Below are 20,695 nucleotides of genomic sequence, written 5' to 3'. Positions count from 1 at the left end.
TGTCTGGAGAGCCCCGCATGCACACAGGTGAGCCCTCTACCTCTGAGGGAGGCACAGACCTGAGGCACCAAGCAGATGACAACCCCAGAAAAGGCACACAACATGCCAGAAGGCCCTGCACGGTCTGGCTCCATCACCCCCACCCCCGCAGCTCACTCCACTCTGGCCACGCTGTCCCCCACTGACCCCAGTGGGCAGGTACCTCCCTGTCCCCACAGCACACAGCAGCCACCTCTTCCTCCCCTGCCTCTTGCCAGCTCTGCCTGCCCATCTCTGCCCCTCCTCAGGTGACAGGCTGTGTCAGGCTGCTCACCGCTGGGCCAGCATGAGGACAGCGCCTGGGGGGGGGCAGAAGGTCCTCAGAGAGCACGTGCTAATGGGGGCCCTCGCTGGCCAGCCGGGCTCTGGCACTGACTGGCCTTACTCAGGAGGCCCTCCAGGCTCCCAGGGGTGACTGCCCCTAGATTGGGAGGGCCGTCTTCCCCTTGGGGAGTAGGGACTCCTCAGCCCCCTGTAACTGAGCACATGAGCCGGGAAGGCGGGCTCAGGAAGGGTGCAGCCCACAAGGCTAATCTCAGCTCTGTAGGCAGCAACCAGGCCGGGTGGGCACAGCAGAGATGGCTGCTGAGCTGCTGAAGGACCCCACTGCGTCCAGATGACCAGAATCTGGAGGCCCATGTTGACTCGGCTGCTGGCTCTGCAGTCAGACCCCGGAGTCTGGTGTTCTGACACATAGGGGTATCCACACCCTCATGCTGCCCTGTGTATGGAAGAAAAGGGCTCCTTCAGGCACAGACACATGCTGGGGTGCACTGCGCTGGATACCCCGTGAACTCCTAGTGCTTTCACATAGAGCTATGTAGAAGCTACTCCTTGGGATTTGCTCTCCTAGCCCAGGACACTCTAGAGTCTGAGACACCATGTTCTGGGTTCAATAAATAATTCAGACAAAGGTCCTGAGACGGGAGAGGCCTGTGGTTACCGAGGCCACTGTCTTGCTCCACGACTTTAACAGTAAGAAGGCAAATATGTTTACGTTAAGTCCACTGGGAGAATCTGTTGGGGAAGCACTCTTGGCAATTCCACAGCGGGGAACTCAACGTTCCAGGAATCCCACCCAGGGGTGGGAGATGCCCCAAACACATGTCTGAGGATGAATAAGTTTGCCTATTTCTGCACTGTCTGCAGCACCTGGAAATGGGCACAACCAAGTGAGCCGCACAATGGGATTGGCCCAGTCATGGTAATCTCTGAAGGCGACACGGGGTCGGCTTTCATCCCCCTTCCCTGCCACTGACTACAGGACAAACCCAGGCAGGGTGCGTGGGCAAGCACGGAAGACTGGAAGGCGCAGCAGGGGATCTGGGAAGAACCGGTGTAGGAGAGCGCCCTCCTCCCTCCCCTCCCCTTCGTGCGGAAGTGCAGAGGAAACCTGGAAGTGGAAGTGAGCACTGGGGTGCAGACAGCTGGCAGAATCCTCTAGCTCTGGTTTTAGGGCCAGAAGGGGAACTCCTGCCTCTTAGAGCAAGTACAGAAATCCCCTAGTTCCCCCCTTTTGTCTGTTCTCTCACACCCAGGCCCCAGGCCACATAACTGCTGTTCCCAGAGGGTGGGGCAAACCCAGAATGGGAGCCCACTGCAGACAAGCATGGGGATCAGGAGTCCCCAGTTGGTCACAGAACCAAAGAGGGATGCCCAAGGCAACTGGAAAGTACCAAAAAGATAGCTGAGAATGAGGAGTCCAGGAAAACAAACCCATGCACTTGTTTACGTCTCCACGGAGCTCTCTAGAACTAGGCAAGGGTGGCTATGATGCTCATTAGTATGCCAAAGGCTTTGAGATACAAACTGCACAGTCCCAGACTGACCACCGGCTGGTGCATACTCCAGATAAGCTCAAAGAGCAAACAGCACGAAGGTTTTGAAAACTGAACTGATACTCATTGCCCATGGACTGGAGAGTGCAACTTGTGGCCAGAACCTAACCAGGTCAACTGTCAGCTGACACACAAATAATGACGCTTCTGGTATAATCTAAACAATACCTAGAATCTTAGAATATTCAAAAAGTCCAGGATCAAATCTAAAAATACTTGGCATACAAAGAACCATGAAAACTTTAGCTCAGATGGAAAAATACAGTCAACAGGTCTCAACCCTGATGTAAACGCTAGGATTATCTGACAAAGACCTTAAACAACTAGGTAAAAATCACAAACACCCTGGTAGCAAATGTTAAAATAGAAAGTCTCAGCAGAGAAACAGACTACAGGAAGAAGGATCAAATGGAATTTTTAGAGCTAATAAATACAATGACTGAAATACAAAACTTGTTGGATGGGCACAATAGCAGAATGGGGACAAAACAGGAAAGGGTCAGTGAATTTGAAGACAGATCAAAAGGAATCATCCAATATAAACAACCAAAAGAAAAAAAAAGTTGGGATAAAATGAACAGAGCCTCAGAACCCTTGGGTCACTGACAAAAGGTCTAACATTCATGTCCCTGCAGTTCAAAAGGAAGGAGAAAGAGTGAAGTGATGCAAACCTATTTAAGGAAACACTGGCTGAAAACATCCCAATTTCTGTAGAAGATGTAAGCCTACAGATTTGAGAAGCCAAACAAATCCCAAACAATAGAACCCAAAGATACCCATACCCAGACACATCATGATCTAGCTGCTAAAAATTAAAGACAAACACAAAATTTGGAAGGCTCCTAAGAAATGCAATGCCCTATAGGGTGACTATAGTGACTGTGGATTTCTCGCCAGGAAGCATGTAGCCCCGAGGGATGGCAGGACATTTTCAAGGTACCAAAGGAGAACTGTCAACCCAGAATTTGATATCCAGTCAAAGTATCCTCCAGAATGAAAGTGAAAGGAAGACATTCTCAGATGAGGGAAAACCAAGTGGACCTGTTCTGAAGGAACTGCTAAAAGCAGTTCTACTGCTTAGGTGGAAGGGACAAGATCCCAGAAGGAAACCTGGAAAGTCAGGAAATGAAGGGAAAGCAACGAAGTGGCAAATGTCTGGGTTATGTGGAAGCCTGTTATTCTTCCACTCTTGATTGCTGTCAGTGTTTGAGAATTAAAAGCAAAAATCTTAACATTGTCTGGGACGCCCGGGTGGCTCAGTCGGTTAAGCATCTGCCTTTGGCTCAAGTCAGGATTCCAGGCTCCCTGCTCAGCGGGGAGTCTGCCTGTCCCTCCCGCTCCGCCCCTCCCCGCTTCTCATGCTCTCCCTCACTTCCTCTCTCACACTCTCATGTCCTCTCAAGAAAATCAATAAAATCATTAAAAAAAACATCTTAACACTGCCTGATGTGGTTTCCAATGAATCTAGATGGATATATGGAACAATTCTAGCATCAAGGGGTAGGAAAGTTTCTGGATTCCAACTGAAATGATAAAATATTGATTCTAAGTAGAGGATGAAAAGATAAGTATGCATTTTATAGCAACAACATTTTATAGAAAAAAAAACTATCCAGAAATATAATAATGACCACAATGAAGAAATGAAATGGAAAGCTAAAAATATCCAGACCATACAAGGATAGAGGGGGAAAAAAAACCCCAAAGGAATAAAAAATCAGAGGGAACAAAAAGAATACAAGTAATACAATAGTAGATTTTAATCTAACAAATTAATAATTACTGTAAGTATAAATGCTCTAAACATATCAATTAAAAGATAAACTCCTAGAACAGATTTTTAAAAATGACCCAGTTTGAGCACTGGATAATATATGGAAGTGTTAAATCACTATATTGTATACCTGGAACTAATATTATACTGTATGTTACCTCACTGGAATTTACATAAAAACCTTTTAAAAATGACCCAGTTATATGGAGTCTACAAGATATATGATACATGTAAGTTAAAAATAAAAGGACACGGTGCCTGCCTGGCTTAGTCAGTAGAGTGTGTGACTCTTGATCTCAGGGTTGTGAGTTTGAGCCCCAAACTAGGGGTAGAGATTACTAAAAAATAAGATCTTTAAAAAATAAAATAAAAGGATTAGAAAAAGAAGTAAAAGCACAGAAAGACACATAATGTGTAAACACTGAATGAATTCTGGAATAACAATATTAATAACAGACTTCAGAGCAAAAAAAATTACTAGGGATAAAGAGGGATATTATATAATGATAAAAGAAAGGGTTGGTTCACCAAGGAAACATAAGAATCCTAAATGTGCTTGTGCTTATTGGCACAGTGTCAAAATCTGCTAAGCAAAGGCATTAATTTATCATTAACAGCTGGAGCTTTTAATACTGTCAATAATAGTTAGAACTAGTAGACAGAAAATTAGCAAAATAAGCTAGAAGAATTGAACAACATCACCAACCAAGAGGGTTTAATTGGCATTGACAGGACACTCCACCCAACAAAAGCAAAATATACATTTTTTTCAAGTGCATAGGAACATTCACCAAGATAAGATTATATTCTGGGTCATAAAATAAACTTTAACAAAAGTTAAAGAACCAACATTATTAAAAGTATATTCTTAGATGATAATGCAATTAAATTAAAAATCAGTGACAGAAAAATTTGTGAACACTTAAAAATTAAACAACACACTTTTATTAAATAATCTATGGGTCAAAAAGGAAGTCTCAAGGGAAATTTGGACATATCCTGAACAAAAATGAAAATCCAACAAACCAGTTATGGGTTGCAGCTAACATAGTACTTGAACATTAACAGCATTAAATATTGATATTAGAAAAGAGGAAAGGTTTCAAATCAGTATCTTCAGTTTCCACTTAAAGAAACTGGAAAAAGAGCAAAATAAACTTAAATCACAGAGAAGAAAATACTGGTGCTAATAGCAGAAATCAGTGAAATAGAAAACAGGAAAACAACAGAGAATTAAACAATGAAACCAAAAGCCACTTCTTGGTAAAGATCAATAAAATAGATGCAACTCTCACAAAACCGACAAAGAAAAAAAAAAAAAGCCATATGGCCAATATCTGGAATGAAAGAGGGGACAACAGCATAGACCCTGCAGACATTAAAGAGACAATAAGGGAATACCATAAACAACACTATGCATATAAACTCAATGACTTCGAAGAAATGGAACAGCTTCTTAAAAACAACACACTACCAAAACTCACCCAAGATGAAAGAGAAAATCTGAATAATTCTAGAACTATTACAGGATTGAAATTTGTAGCTAAAATTATCCTGAAAAAGGGGTGCCTGGGTGGCTCAGTTGGTTAAGTGTTCAATTCTTGATTTTGGCCTAGGTCATGATCTCAGGGTGGTGAAATCGAGATCCACACCGGGCATGGAGCCTGCTTAAGATTCTCTCTCTCCTTCTGCCCATCCTCTCTTAAAACAAAAATTCTGAAAAAAATATCTCGAGGCTCAGAGAGTTTCACAGGTGTATTCCACTAAATAAATTAAAAATACACAATTTATGATACCTTCAAAAAAATGAAATAGTTAGGTATAACTATAACAAAACATGCACGTGGTAAAAAACTACCAAACGTTGATGAAAGAAATCAAAGATGACCTAACCAGAGAAAGAGATATATAGCATTTATGGCTTTTGAGACAATATACTAAAGATACCAATTTTCTCCCATACTGATTATAATAGAGTTATTTAATAAAATACCAATCAAAATCCCAGCAAAATCTTTTTGTAGATAAGACAAGCCAATTCTAAAATTTTATACAAAGGAATTAAATACCTAAAACAATTCTGAAAAAGAAGAATGTTGGCAGGACCACACAGTCTGATTTTCAGACTTAATAAAGTTACAGTTATCGAGACAGTGAGGTATGGGTGAACGAACAGATATACAGATCAATGGAACAGTAGAGAGTCCAGAAATAGACCCATGTGAATATAGCCAACTGCTTTCTGACAAAAATATAAAAGCAATTCCGTGGAGAAAGGGATAGTTTGATAAAAAAAATGATACTGGAACAACTGCAAAACACTGTTCCAGATTAAAAAAAAATGCATATAAACCTCCTACCTTATATAAAACTTAACTCAAAACTGATCATAACTGTAAAACTATAAAAAACTATAAAACTTTCTGAAGAAATTTAAGAAGAAACCTATATGACCTTGGGTTTGGCAATGAGTTCTCAGACATGGCACCAAAAGCACACAGACTAAAAAATCAGTAATTGGACTTTGTCAAAATTAAAAACTTTTGTCCTGTGAAAGACACCGCACCAGAAGCATGAAGACAAGTGACAGACCAGAAAAAAACGTGTGCAAATCACATCTGATGAAGTACACAAATACAAGAATACATGAAGAACTTTCAAAATCCAACAATCAGGAAAAAAACAACCCAGTTTAAAAATACTCAAAAGACATGAAAAGACACTTCTCCAAAGATGATATATGGATGACAAGCACACAAAGAGGTGGTTATAGTTAGCCATCAGGGAAATTAAAAATTACAAATTAAAGCCACGACGAGCTAACACGACACACCGATGAGGATGGCGAAAATCGAAACACCAATCGAGGGTGTGGGACAGCCAGAACTCCCCTCACTGCTGGTGGGAAGGCGAAGATGCTGCAGCCACTTTGGGAGACGGTTTGGCAGTTTCTTACCAAAGTTAACACACACTTACCATATGACCCAGCAATCTCACTCCTGGGAATTTACCCTAGAGAAATGAAAACTTCTGTCTACACGCAAACCTGTATGTGAAACGTTTACAGCATCTCTATTCACAACTCCCCAACACTGGGAACAACCCAACAGCCCTTCAGTTGGTGGATGTGGTTCAGGATATAAAATAAATGTAAGTAAATATAAGAAGAAACAAACTTTTGATAAATATGGTAACTTGGATGAATCTTAAAGACATGCTAAGTGGAAGCCAGACTCAAAAGGTCACAGACTGTATGATTCCGTTCATAGGATAATCCTAAAACAACACTAGAGTAGTCCCCCCTTTATCTGCGGGGGATACATTCCAAGACCATGGATGCCTGAAGCCAGTCAATATGCAGACAATAACGAAACTTCTATGTACTATGCTTTTTCCTATACATATATTTCTCTAATAAAGTTTAATTTATCAACGAGGCACAGTGAGAGATGAACAATGAACTAATAATAAAAACGGACAACTAGAACAATATACTATACAAGGTATGTGAATATGGTTTCTCTCTCTCTCTCTCAACATGTGATGTACTAGACCACGGGCCTGGTGATGCAGCGTGAGGTTGCTACCGACCTTCTGACAATCATTCGGAGGAGGACCCTCGGATTCCAGACCGTGGTTGACTGGGGAAGAGAAACGGAGGGAGAAAGAGAAACGGAAGAGAAATGGAGGGTGGGGGCTACTGGACAGTGAAGGGGACCAGAGTGGTGGCCGCTGGGCGGAGGGGAAGGCGGAAGGTGGGGACTACCAACGGGTGGCAGGAGGGAGGCTTCAGCGGGGATGCGGATCCGGATTACGGCAGTGGGCTGTAAAAATCTGCGCATGTGCTAAATTTAACAGACAAGAAGCTCAATTTTACTTAGTGAAAATTTAAAAAATAAAATCAAAGGAAAAAGCAAACCTGCACAAAACAGCCAAACAACAAGGAAAGAAGCTGTGAGAGAACCACACCTTGCTGCTCTCAGCTCTCCGGAGAGACCGCGCGTTGGTGGATGTGTAGCTGGGGAGGGATGACAGCGAGTCTTCAGTGAGGTGGTCTGTCTGAATGTGGAGGCCTCTGCCTTCTCACTTTCCGCCCTGCTTTAAACAGCAACAGCGCAGTGTGCCTGCACGGACTCTGATAGGAACAAGAGCTAGCGCGAGAGCACAGGCGCCCCAGGGGCCCCGCAGGGCCTAACCTGAACCGCTGGTCAGCATCACACAGAAAGTAAATGTCTCATATCAAAAAATCGTCTGCCCACTTTTTGGGCAGAAGACATGAACAGACACTTCTCCAATGAAGACATACAAATGGCTATCAGACACATGAAAAAATGTTCATCATCACTAGCCGTCAGGGAGATTCAAATTAAAACCACATTGAGATACCACCTTACACCAGTTAGAATGGCCAAAATTAGCAAGACAGGAAACAACGTGTGTTGGAGAGGATGTGGAGAAAGGGGAACCCTCTTCCACTGTTGGTGGGAATGCAAGTTGGTGCAGCCTCTTTGGAGAACAGTGTGGAGATTCCTCAAGAAATTAAAAATAGAATTTCCCTATGACCCTGCCATTGCACTCCTGGGTGTTTACCCCAAAGATACAGATGGAGTGAAAAGAAGGGCAATCTGTACCCCAATGTTTATAGCAGCAATGGCCACGGAGGCCAAACTGTGGAAAGAACCAAGATGCCCTTCAACGGACGAACAGATAAGGAAGATGTGGTCCATATACACTATGGAGTATTATGCCTCCATCAGAAAGGACGAATACCCAACCTTTGTAGCAACATGGACGGGACTGGAAGAGATTATGCTGAGTGAAATAAGTCAAGCAGAGAGAGTCAATTATCATATGGTTTCACTTATTTGTGGAGCATGGAGGACAAGGGGTGTTAGAGAGGAGAAGGGAGTTGGGAGAAATTGGAAGGGGAGGTCGGAGTACCAGGTGGTGGGTATTATAGAGGGCACGGATTGCATGGAGCACTGGGTGTGGTGCAAAAATAATGAATACTGTTATGCTGAAAATAATAAATAAATAAATAAATAAAAAGGTAGGTAGAAAAGATAAAAAAAAAAAAAAGAAAGAAAGAAAGAAAGTAAGTAAACATCTCTAATGGCCTGGCTAGTTTTAAAAGTCTAGCTGCTTTTTCTTCAATCACGGAGAAGACAAAATTTCTCTAAAAGCAGCAAAGAAAGGAAAGGGAGCCTACCAAGAGGTTGACAGATTCGATGACATCCAAGAACACCTCGTTCTTCCGGTACTTGATGCCCTCGGACCGCCAGGACACTGCGTTGGTGACGGTGGCTGGGGGCCTCGGGGCCCCCGTTTCCAGCTTGTGGCCTTCCTGAGTGATGTATCTGTGGGACCACAGCCAGGGTCAGGAGCTGGGGCACCGGCATTTGGAAAACAGTCAAGAAGCCCCAACAAACTCTATACTGAGTGTAGAGCACGCAGTTTGGGGGCGGGGGGTGGCAAGGAGACAGCAGTGGAGAGGAAAACAAGGAACGGACACCACCTGCTCTCCTGCTGGGCAGGCGGAGGGGACCGAGCCCTGGGGGGAAGCTGGTGACCCTGATCCCACCTGGGGACTGATGGGCGCGGGATGCCAGCCAGTGATATGGCTTCTCCGAGTGTCCCCTGCACCATGTAAAATGGGGAGCCACGCCCCTCACACAAAGAGGTGAAGCTTTCGCCACGGGGCCTAGTGCCCAGGAGGGACTTGATCCGTCTGCCCCGGTGCAAAGGGCAGGGCTGCCAAGAAGAATGCGTTTTTCTCTCGGCCTCATGTATGACAATGAAAACAGAGGGAGGTGACTCCCTAACGACAAGGCACGTAGTGCACCACCTAGCACGAGCGACATGCTTGTGGTGTGTGGGGACGCTGAGCGCCCAGGAATCTACAACCACCCAGGAGCCCGCAAACGCCCAGGTTGGGCCGGAGACGGAGACAGGGTGGCGGCTCACAACAGGAAGGCGCTTTCATTTCCTCCTGTCTCCACACCTGATGACATCAACGCTGTGATGTCGCCAGGCCTGGGTCCCCACCCTGCCCACTCACTCCTGCAGGATCTTGCTGTCGGTGGTCTGGGGGTAGCCGAAGTCCATGAGCTCATCCAGCAGCTCGTAGATGATGACAAAGTTGTCACGGATGCTCTCCTCCTCCAGCTCCTTGAAGTACTCAGAGAACACCTGCGGTGGGGCGGCAGATGGGTGACACGGGGCCAAGCAAGGGAAGCACCTGCAGGAAGCCACTTGGCCTTCAGGCCCCAGAGCCCACAGCCCTCATTCCGACCCACTGCATCTGCCCATGTGCAAGGCTGAGTGACAGACCATTGATGAGGCCTCAGGCTCGGCGACTGGGCAGGAGGATAGCACTGGCTGCGGAGAGGCAGGGAGCAGGCTGCGGGCAGGGCAGGCATCCTCGGGGCTGGCAGAGCTCTGCATCTCCATCCCTGTGGGTCCTCTCTCCTCTCCATCCCAACGGTCCCCACTGGGTCTGGGGTCCCATTAGAGCTTCTCTTTAATCCCCACTGTTAACTATCACCCTGAGCATGTCACAAGTGATTCAGGTGAGGGGCAAGAGCCACTGGGGACAGAACAAGGAGTTCTTCTGGACTCTTCCAACTCCCCTGAGCTGTGACACATCTCCCCCAGTTCAACAGGAAATTAAGAGAATCAAAGAAGGGAAGGGAGAAAAGTTTCATTAGCCCTAACCCTAAAGGAAAGTCACCAAGGCAAAAAGGAAATGCCAAACGCTGCAGGGAGAAGAAACTTCCTCCCTCCCCCCTCTCTGGTCCGCTGATGCCCCTCTGCATCGTGGGACCAGCCGCTGGGCCTCTCTCTACTCAGAAGTCATTCCTGCACCAGAGGAAATGACCCACTGCTCTGGGACGAGCACCTACTCCTCAGCCTGGACTCAGGCTCCCCAGGGGGACACACATTCTCCTGCCCCTGTGTTCTCATCGCCCAGACCAGCCCATTCCCCAGTGTCCAGCACTTGTGGCTCCTGAGCTAGCTGCACATGGCACCACCTGGGGAACCACAGCTCTCTTGGGCCCACCCAGGGCCTCCTGGGTCTGGTTCTCCACTTTCTTCAACCCCACGGCCCCTGCTCCAGTCAGGCCCTCCATTTGCCCTGTGGAAGCTTGCAGCAACTTCCTCATTGGCCTTCTGCCGCCTTCTAGTTCCTCCTCCATTTAGCAGCCTGCCAGATGATCTCAACTCCAGTCAGGTCTTGTCAATCTCCTGCTTCGAGTTCCCCACCATCTCTCATCACTCTTGGAATGGAATCCAAATTCCCTCCAGCCCCTGTGCGTCCCTAACCCCAGTCCAGCTCTGCCAACCTTGCTGACCTCAGCCCCACACTGTCCTGAGCACACTGGCCAGCCTGATGCTCCCTGACCATCCAATCCCACATGCACTCCTGCCCCATGGCCTTTGCGTGTGCTGCTCTTGCTGCCTCCCCATCTCTGAGCAGAATCTGGTTCTGCCCTCCTCCTGGCTAGCCTATCTTGCTAAGCTCTGACTCTCAGCTGGCTGCCCACCACCCTTCCCCAGCCAATCCTGGATTCAGGGCGCACTGACCTGCCCCGAGCTCTGCCTCTTGTTCACTTTCCCCTCCTCACCATGTCAGAAAGACAATGAAGGCCATAAAATCCCACATGTGGGGCAGCTGGAGCCCCCCCTTCCCATTTTTCGGGGTTCTAGCCCTGCAACTCCCTAGGGTGCTGCAGCCCTCAGGGGGTATGGGCAGAGGCCCGTAGCAGAGCCAGGGTGACTGTGGTTCGACTCACCTGAACCACCTTATAAAGGAAGGAGAACACCAGCGACACGCATGCGTTCTTCTTCGACGTGGCAACCACTGATTGGAGGCCCCAGTTAAGGAGTGTTCAGAGGCCTGGGCTGGTACCTCGCAGACCCCGGTTCACCACAGGTCTGAGGGGGGACCCCACAGCCATGTGGGGTTCAGAACCTCCCTCAACCCAACCCTAGACATTCACTTGGCCTTCAGTGAGTTACTGAGCTTATGACCTGAGCCAGGCCTGAGACATAGCAGTCACCCAACGTGGTCCCAGCCCCAAGGGAGTCCTCCCTCATCAGAGAGGGAGCAAGGGGCACAGGGAACCCACCCCAGCCACGGGGCTGCCATGAGGAGCTGCTACCTGAGCCGAGAGCCAAAGCCCAGGGTGGTGGTGGTGGTGCACCTTGGGTGGGGTGAACGTCCCGGGGTGGGGAGCAGAAAGCAGGACCACAACTGGTCTTTCCCCAAAGCCAGTGGTTTAGGTGATCCCCCTGAGGCCCACGGCTCCAGCGGAGACAGCCAGGCTCCAGCGGAGACAGCCAGGGCCAGCGCTGGCTCAAGCCCTTCCTGCAAGCCTTGGCTCCTAAAGCAAACCTTTTTAACGGACTCTCCATTTTCCTACTTGTTTGATGGAGGCCTGACCATGGATTCATCGAGGTGATGTGTGTAACATGTGCGACACAGACTCTTCCTCCAACACAGGGGAGGGTCCCTGCCTCATGGAGTCAGCATGTGCTACACACCTCCCGTTCCTTTCCCTAAAGGGCCTCGAGCCACCTGGGGAGGCTGGTTCCTCCACTGCAGGCCCATGTGCTGTGCCCTGGACATGCCCGTTCAGGGCACACCCGTGCCACCCAGCCTCTGGGGCTAAGCCCGGAGCTCCAGGCAAAAGGGATGGCGGGACCCATGTCCACCTCACTTCCTGCCCAGAGCAGGGACCCAGGAAACCGATGGAGGGCCAATCAGAGTGCTGGCCTCCTCCAGCCTGGGAACACATGCCCTTCTGCTGCTTTCTAAGGAGGGACAGCAGGCCCTCCAGGCCGGGCCCTGCTGGAAACTGTCACGGACAATGGAACCAGGGAGGAGGAAGGGGATGTTGGGCAGCAGCACCCAGAGAGGTGAGCGGCTGCTGTCTCCTCCCCGGGCCCGACTGGGAACTGGTCAGACGGCTCCGCTGTGCTCACACCACCACCACCTCCACACCTGGGTGGCCACCGCCCAGACCCAGGGCAGCTTCACAGACTGCCAACCCCTGGACTACAGGCTGCCCGTGGTACTCTGGAGCCGTCCCCCAGTCCCTCCGGAGCGGGAGGGGGAAGGAGCAACAGAGGCCGCAGGAGAGGGACCTCAGGGAGCGCTCGGTCACCCGTGCGTGCCTGTGTGTGTGCGTACAGCAGGCCCCGGGGAGCTGCCCCGCGAAGGGATACGATACAGATTGTTGTGCTTGATCCACATGAAGCGGACGCCCCCGTGGGCCAGGATGGGCGACAGCATCCCTTCCTCCTCCTTCTCCATCAGGATAGGCATGAAGTGCTCCACCTCCGACATGTCCACGTCACCGCGGTAATTCCGGCAGATGAGCACCTGGGTAGGGCGGGGAGGAACACTGCTTTCAACGTGAGCCCACAAGCCAGGTGCCTGGAGTGGGAAGGTGGCTAGTCACAGCCCTGTCCATCAGACACTCCAGGCCATGCTGATCTCTGTCCCCCAGGGAATTCCTGAAGGAGAGCATTTCCCAAAGTGAGCGACACAGGGGCCAGCCGGCTGCTCTGCAGGGTAGGGGAACAGGGGACAAGGGGTCCGGGACTGAGCCAACTGTAGGGTGCCAGGTTAAAACAACATCCTGTCAGCTCTCTCGATGCAGACCTTCCCAGAGCCTTGCCTATGCTAACACACCCCACCCTTCTGCCTGTGTCAGGGTGCCTGCCCATTCAGGGGACACCGCTGAATGTTTGTGTCCACCAGAACCCCCCTGTGGCCTGAGAAGCACGTCCTAGCACTGCTGCTTCTTTCTTGCTCTTTCACAGCCCCTGTGTGAGGACATGCAGCACCCAGAACCCTCGTCTGCTGCTCCCGGAGACTTGACATGGGACAAGCACTTCGGGAAAGTCTGGCAGGCTCTCACACAGGGAGACCTAGCGTAAGACCCAGCCATTCCTCTCTTAGGTATCTACCCAAGAGAAGCAAAATCATACATATACACCAAGACCCATATACGCTGGAGCTTTAGTGTAAAGAGAGCCATCGTCCTTCGACGGGTGAATGGAAATAAGAACTCTGTCCATCCACAGCCCGGAAGGCTCCTCAATCACGACAAGGAGCGACTACTGTCATGGGTGGCAGCATGAGGGACTCCTAGGACCACTGGGCCCAGGGGATTGCATTCACATAAAACCCTCACAAGGGGTGACAGAAAACACGTCCGTGGCAGCCCGGGGATGGGCTCGACACAAGGGGAGTGAGGAAGCCTCAGGGGAGATGGACTGTGTGCATGCGGCTTCCCAGGTTTACACAATGACTGAACTCATCAAATAAACGCGGTCTGGACCATGAAAGCGACCCCTCCCGGAAGGGATAAAGAGGAGGCCGAGCTCTGCAAGGCTGCACAATGCTCTCTCTGGAGACCGGTGTTCTGGGCGGCCGTGCCTGAGTCAGCCCTGGGCCCCTGGTTGCCTGTGTGTGCCGGGCTGCTGCCACGAGCCCGGGAGGACAGCGGCAGCAGGACTCGGCACCAAGGCAAGAGGGTCCCTACACAGCTAACCATGCTGGCAGCACCAGCCTCAGAACCTCTAGTTCCACAAAATATACTCTTTGTTGTTTCAAGCCAGGACAGAGAGAGAATCAGAGAGAGAGAGTCAAAAATGAGAATCTCTTTCCTAGTTTCCCTTTCGTGGTCTGTGTCCTCTTCCTGCGAGGTCCAGAGGGCCTTAGGGAGCCAGCACCCAGCTAAGCTCATGGGCACATGGGCCAGGCCCGGGCTACTCCTTGCCAGGAACAGACACGGCGGGACTGTTACTTTTAGAGAGATGCACAGTCTGCCCGTGGTCACACGGCCTGTCCGCGGTCACAAGCCAGCAGAGGTGAGTCTGGATTCTAACCAGTTCTCATCCCCTGCATGGTCCCTTCTGCTCCCTGAACATTGCTTTTCTGGCTTCTCAAGGCCCAGCTTCTTCCCCAGGTATACAGTTTTGGGGGCTGCTGCTAGCAGGGAGCCCCAAGTCCCCAGAATGGTCAGAGGAAAGAGCAGGGAGCAACTTCTCTCGCTCACCTGCTTCACCAGGGCTGAAGAGAGGCCCGCCCATCGCCACAGCAGGCACTGTGTGCCCCTCTGCCATACACCGGGCCGGACCTGGGGACACGGAGGTGACCAAAACAGAGTCCCTGCACTGGGATGCTTGCTTAGGAGGCACTGAGAGCCTCCCGAGGGTGTGACCTTCTAACTGAGGCCGGAAGGGACGGGGGGACAGAGGCAGGCGGACGAAGTTAGCTGAAGCCACGGGGTAGAGTCGGGGGTGCAGCCCATGGTGGGACCTGCGAGTGCTGGGTTGGCGGAGTGAGGAGAACCTCAGAGCTTGGGCTGCGGGTCCCGGATGAGAGGACAAAGGCAGGAGACAGGACAGATTGAAGGGAGGCAGGCAACGTTGATGAGACAAACCTCTATCCTTATGGCTACTCTTGATCCCCACAATTCCTTCCCCACAAAAAAACAGGGGTCTTCTTATGCAGAACTCAGACTGGGATTCTCCCTGCTGAAACTGCTGTCCACCCCGGTCTCCCCCATCCTGAAAGCAAACTGCACGCTGAACCCCATGGCAAACTGGTTCTTCATGGCTCCGCGGAAGCCTCTCAGTCCATCTCGCCCCCACCCTCCCTCCCCCACCCCCAGGTCACTCCATTCCAGCCATCCTGGTCCCCTAGCCGCTCTCTGAGCCCTCCACATCTGTTCCTGCCTCAGGCCTCCGCACCTGCAGCTCCCTCTGCCCGGAATGCCCCGGCCTCTTCTAACTTCTCAAGCCTCAGGTCAGGCGGCACCTCCCCCAAGAAGTCAGAGAGCAGACCCTGTCCCTCCCTAGCCCAGCGCCACTCGTCCTTCATTGCCCACAACCCTGCTGCACTAGAACTTCTATCCTCTTTCACGGTCCGTCCCTTCTGCCAGAGTCTAACACTCCCTGAGCACGATGACCACTTCTAACTCGTTCACAACTGTATCCCAGCACCCACAACAGAGCCTGATCCCGGTGGGTGCTCAGCTAATGTCTGTGGGGTGAACATGGGGTGAGGAGAGAAAGGAGGCCCGGATAATGCCCAGGTCTCCAGTGAGGGCAGTCCCGTGGATGGCGGTGTCACTCACTGAGATGGGGAGAGGGCCGGTCTGGGGTGGCAGCGAGCTCATTTTGGGAAATGCCAGGTCTGTGGTGGCTGTGGGACCTCTGAGGTGTCCCAGAGGACAATGGATCTCCAGATAAGTATTCTGGGCTGTGGCACAAACTTGAGTCCCTGGTATAGGGACGTGAATCAAAGCCTGCCCAAAGTGTGGGCGGGACTCCTAGGCCTGAGCAGGAGGAGTCAACATCCAAGGGGAGAGGCCAGTACATGGAGACAGAAATGGGCAAAATAAGAGGGAGCATTAACTCGGAGACCAAAGGGAGCCCACCGAGGAGTATGGTAGAGGTGTCAGAAGCTGCAGAGAAACAAGAAAGTAAGGGCAAGGAGATGTCATGAAGGCTTCCTAGCAGCTAACTGTGGCCATGCTGGTTTCCCTGGTGATCAGAGGTTCTGGCTGGCAGATAGACATGTGGTCATGAACTTCTTAATGGGCAATTACCTTACTTTTTATTAAATATAGTCTGCACAAAAGGTCCTTTTAAAACCTGAGGTCCATGGGGAATGGAGTAATAAACAGCACGATGGTCGCTGAGGCCAGGAGGCAAGTCCATGACTGCCCTGGGAGCGTCCCGAAAGGCAGGTCTGGTCATGCTCCTCCCGTCTACAATCTCCTCCTGTGGAGGTGGTGGCTCCTGTTTCTCGGGATCCCACTGGTCCCTTATGTTCCTCATTCCCATCTGGATATCCTCAACCACCCATGGCCCTGCTGGTGCCAGCCTCCAGGCTCCAGCATTACCCAGGCCTTCTGGCTCACCAGCCCCAGCAGGCCGCCCCTGACCCCTCAAGGCCAACCATGATGCTTCCATGTCCACCTGACCGTCACCTGGTCCCAGCTCTGGCACCTTCCTCCTCCAGGAAGCCTGTTGTAACTACTTGTCCTTCTGCAAGGCTGTCATCTATATTACCTGGCGCTGTGTCCATACCTTGCAAGCTACCTAGATCTGACCATTTGGATCCATCCGCTTCCATGTGTCTCCCCTGCTAGACCTTGAGGCACCAAGTGGCGTTAATAAGGATGGTGGGCCATGGGTGGTGCAAACCCATCTCAAACGTCTCCTCAGAGAGTTTGCACAGTAACACCATAACCAGCCTGTGTGAGCAGTGAGGAAAACAAGGCTCAGAGAAGGGAAGGTACTTGCCTGAGGTCACATAGCTGAGCAGCAGCGATGGGTTTTGAACTCAGCCCTAACTGTACAGTCATGATAAGACAGTCCGCACTGGGCTTGGTGCATGCTAGATGCTCATGAAATGTTTGCGGAAGGAATGAGAGATCGGACATAAGGCAGCCTTTGGGAACCCGGGACACAGTGGCTCCCATGGAAGGAAGAATACGCGTGACAAAAACACTAGGAACGCTGCACCCACTTGGCCCTGGTATGCCCTGTGTCTTCCCTTGCCTGACAGCTGGGGAAGGGAGTCCAGCACGGGGCCTCACTAGTTGTTGACTTTGGGTGGCATCCAGGGCAGGCGACCCACTCGAGGGACTCTCAGAAAGTGCTAGAGTGCGGAACTCTGGGATGGGGGCTGGAAGGAATAGCCACCTCACCTCTTCACTCCTCACTGCTTTGGAGCTGACTCCTACTTGCCCCCCTGGGCCCAATGCCCACCTCTCTTCCAGAGATCCAGGCAGGACTGATTTAGCATTGTTGGTAGTGTTCCTCTTACGTCCAGATGCAAGAGGCCAATACTCTCACTTGCCTAGTCAGGACAGACTTGGGGGAAGGCAGCAGCCCCCCTGGAAAGGCTCTGAGATCCCTCCTTGAAGAAGTTTTCCTGGAGTCCTCTGAGAATGGTGCCTGGGTCCTAGTCACCTTCAACTCTACCTTTAGGTCTCTCAGCCAGATTTGTCACTCCCTCCCGGAAACCCTCCCCGACCCCCAGCCAGGGCATAGTCTCCTATTACATCGTCACTGCTTCATGAGGGCAACTGACTTTGATTCGTGCTTTCTGAGATCAGTGTCCCTCGAGAAGGGATTCCTTGCTTACCAAAGGCAGGTGGAAGCTAGGCACCCCTAACAGGTGCTCCCCAAATATCAGCTGACCCCTAGACCTGCCATTCTGTGGCTGGTGTGACCTTGGGCAGGTGGTGCGCCTCTCTGTGCCTCAGTTTCGCCCTCTGTCAAATGGCCCTCCCACCAACCACTTCACTTAATCCTGTAACTAACTCTGTGTCACTCTGAACATTAAGAAATTCAGGCGGGGACTGGCCCAGAGAAATCACCGGATAAGGAGGGCGGGACTGGCCCGAGGGCACACTGTCCCCGACACGCCTCACCACGACAGGCCAAGGGTCGCACGGCCCCTGAGCGCCAGTCCTGGCTTCAAAAACGACTGAGGGTCGCCCTCCCCGCTGCCTCGGGTTTCCCTATGCCCCCACGGAGGCTTGAGCACCCGACCCACAGTGGGAGGGGGGCCATGCAGGTGTGTTACCTAGCAACAGGGCGGGGCTCCGGATAGAAGCCCCCGCCAGGTTACCTAGCAACAGGGTGGGGCCCTCAGGTGAGGTCGACCAGCCTCTTCGGCTAAGACTAGGGTGGGTCCCATTGGCGGGTTACCTAGCAACAGGGTGGGTCCCCTCCAGGGGGCGAGGCCCCACCGGTTGCCTGGCAACGGGGAGGGTGGAGAGCCGTATGTACCTTGCCCTTTAGGTCCAGCACGTAGACGGCGCTGGCGGACATGACGGCTGCGGGAAGCCTCGGCAGCTGCCGAGGACGGCGGCGACGGCGGGGACTGCCGGGCGTTGAGCAAGGCCGGGCGCACCCCGCGACAGTTCGCCTCCACTTCCGGTCCGGGGAGCCGCGCGCGGACCGTTATGTCCGGTCGGGGAGGGGCTGCCAGAAAGGCGCAGGCGCGAGGCGGAGTATGCGCAGGCGCAGTACACGCGATGTGACCTTATTTCCCGCTCCTGCCTCAAGCATCCCGGAAGTAAGGCGCGGTGGGGCGGGACCGGGCGTGGCCGACTGAAGCACTGCACTCTCCAAATGCCAGGCGGGGCGAGGAGGCCAGGGAAGCTGGAAACCCCGCCCGGCCGTGGGCCAAGTGAGGTGACGTACCGGTGGCAGAACCCACCTTGGGCCCAGTCCCATGAACCCCACAGTCTGGTGGGGGAGTCTAGGAATAAATACAGTTACCAATTATGATATGCTTGATAGGGAAAGGGAAGGCGGTGGTTACTTGGAAAGAGGCCAAACTCTGAATGGCAATCCAGCCTTACCAACAAGTCACCGCTTGTTACCTGTCAGTGTCAACATTCTTCAGTGCCTGTTTATTGCCTGGAATGATCGGGAAACCACGCCCCACCGAACCTCGGTGAAAAGCACTTCTCTTGTTTCTGTAATTAGTGACCTTAATGGGTGATGCAAATTGTGACCCCTGGTCTACCGACTGGGTATCTCATTGCTTTTAATGACACTCGGGATGTGGAGAAATGCCTGCATTTTGTCCTAGTGAACCATCACAGTGCTCTAGAGACCACAACCCTGCAATCTTCCTCCTATCTCCTTTGGGGTTTTGAAAGATGGCTTTTTTTTTTTTTAAAGATTTTATTTATTTATTTGACAGAGAGAGATCACAAGTAGATGGAGAGGCAGGCAGAGAGAGAGAAAGAGAGAGAAAGAAAGAGAGAGGAGGAAGTAGGCTCCCTGCTGAGCAGAGAGCCCGATGTGGGACTCGATCCCAGGACCCTGAGACCATGACCTGAGCCGAAGGCAGCGGCTTTAACCCACTGAGCCACCCAGGTGCCCTGAAAGATGGCTTTTGCAATACATCCTCTGCTTAGGATAAAGATGAAGTGCAAGAAAATCCAGAGAAGAAAACCAGAGTATTTAGAAAAATACTAAGTAAATCCTGGGCTGGAAGCATTCTTTCACAAAACGTCTGGGAGACTGTTTTTGACAGACTTCAACTGTCTTGTACAATACCCTATTATACCTAGCCTCATAGTTTGCCCAAAATATTTCAATGTTTTAGGAAAACATGTCTTTTGAAAATTACAAAATTATACACTTCCCTGGGGAAAAAAATCTATGGAAATGCCAAAAAGTACAAGACAAAAAGAAAAACCACCCAGGAGAGGTGACCCCTCTCATTATGGAGTATTTCAGGCTTGCTCTAGGCAATGTTTAGATGTTTAAAATCAGTACTGGGGGGTGGGGATAAGGCTGGGAGGAACAGATTGGACAAAAGTCTTGAAGAAACAAGACTCCCAAGTGCCAAGAGCACCATGACAATAAACACTGTTTACATAAATTATTTGTACCCTCCCTTCTCCGTGTGTGGGCGGAATTCAAGTCACCGTCCTTGGCAGTTACACTTAAGCCAGATTTGATCTCTGCACCATCTCAGAAAAGACCAGATGTGGCAGACCAGGGCTTCTCAAACTTTGCTGCCTATTAGGGTCATCTGAGGAGCTCTGAAAAATCTCAGTGACAATCCCACCCCAGGAAGCATCAGTGGTTCTTAATGCTCCCAGGAGTCTAACATCCACAAGAGCTCGAGAAATGTTGTGGTAGAACAGTGATGGCCTGAATCAAGAACGTCTCCTGGTATGCGTGGCCATGGAGTTCTCTCCCTCACTGGGTCTGCCAAATGTGACTTGTGTTGGCCAACAAGAGAATACACAGAGATTCTGAAGAAGGCATAGATGCCACCTTAGACTTTCTAATCCCCAGGCAAATTAACACAGTGACACAGAACTATACCACATGGCGTAGAACCGTCCAGCCCAGCAGTCAACCCACAGAAGAGAAATCCTGCTGTTTTAAGTCCTTCAGCTTTGATTAGGTAGGCAGAGAAGTGGAGGATCTGTCTTCCAGCGTACTGACGATGGCTTTTCACAGCATCCCAACATGCTCATAA

The 20,695-nt window shown here is 50.8% G+C and overlaps 1 protein-coding gene across 2 annotated transcripts in view; it reads right to left on the bottom strand.

Annotated features, from left to right (window-relative positions):
* AP1M1 (adaptor related protein complex 1 subunit mu 1) overlaps positions 1–18,655 on the bottom strand; it is a 28,398-nt gene extending 9,743 nt beyond the window's left edge. The window contains exons 1-5 of one of the 2 annotated variants that reach the window (XM_032314535.1): positions 18,475–18,655; positions 12,880–13,036; positions 11,445–11,512; positions 9,710–9,840; positions 8,861–9,008 (exon numbers count right to left, since the gene is read on the bottom strand). In XM_032314535.1, the coding sequence (XP_032170426.1) occupies positions 8,861–9,008; positions 9,710–9,840; positions 11,445–11,512; positions 12,880–13,036; positions 18,475–18,516 (546 nt within the window). In that variant the 5' untranslated portion in view covers positions 18,517–18,655. The remainder of the gene's footprint in view (positions 1–8,860; positions 9,009–9,709; positions 9,841–11,444; positions 11,513–12,879; positions 13,037–18,474) is intronic. The other variant, XM_032314544.1, reaches the window with a different exon arrangement.
* Positions 18,656–20,695: the final 2,040 nt, after the last annotated feature.

Source organism: Mustela erminea, chromosome 1 (genome assembly GCF_009829155.1).
Source record: "Mustela erminea isolate mMusErm1 chromosome 1, mMusErm1.Pri, whole genome shotgun sequence".
NCBI classification, from domain to species: Eukaryota; Metazoa; Chordata; class Mammalia; order Carnivora; family Mustelidae; genus Mustela; species Mustela erminea.
The sequence above is the reverse complement of the archived record's forward strand: the minus strand, read 5'-3'. Positions and strand labels throughout refer to the sequence as shown.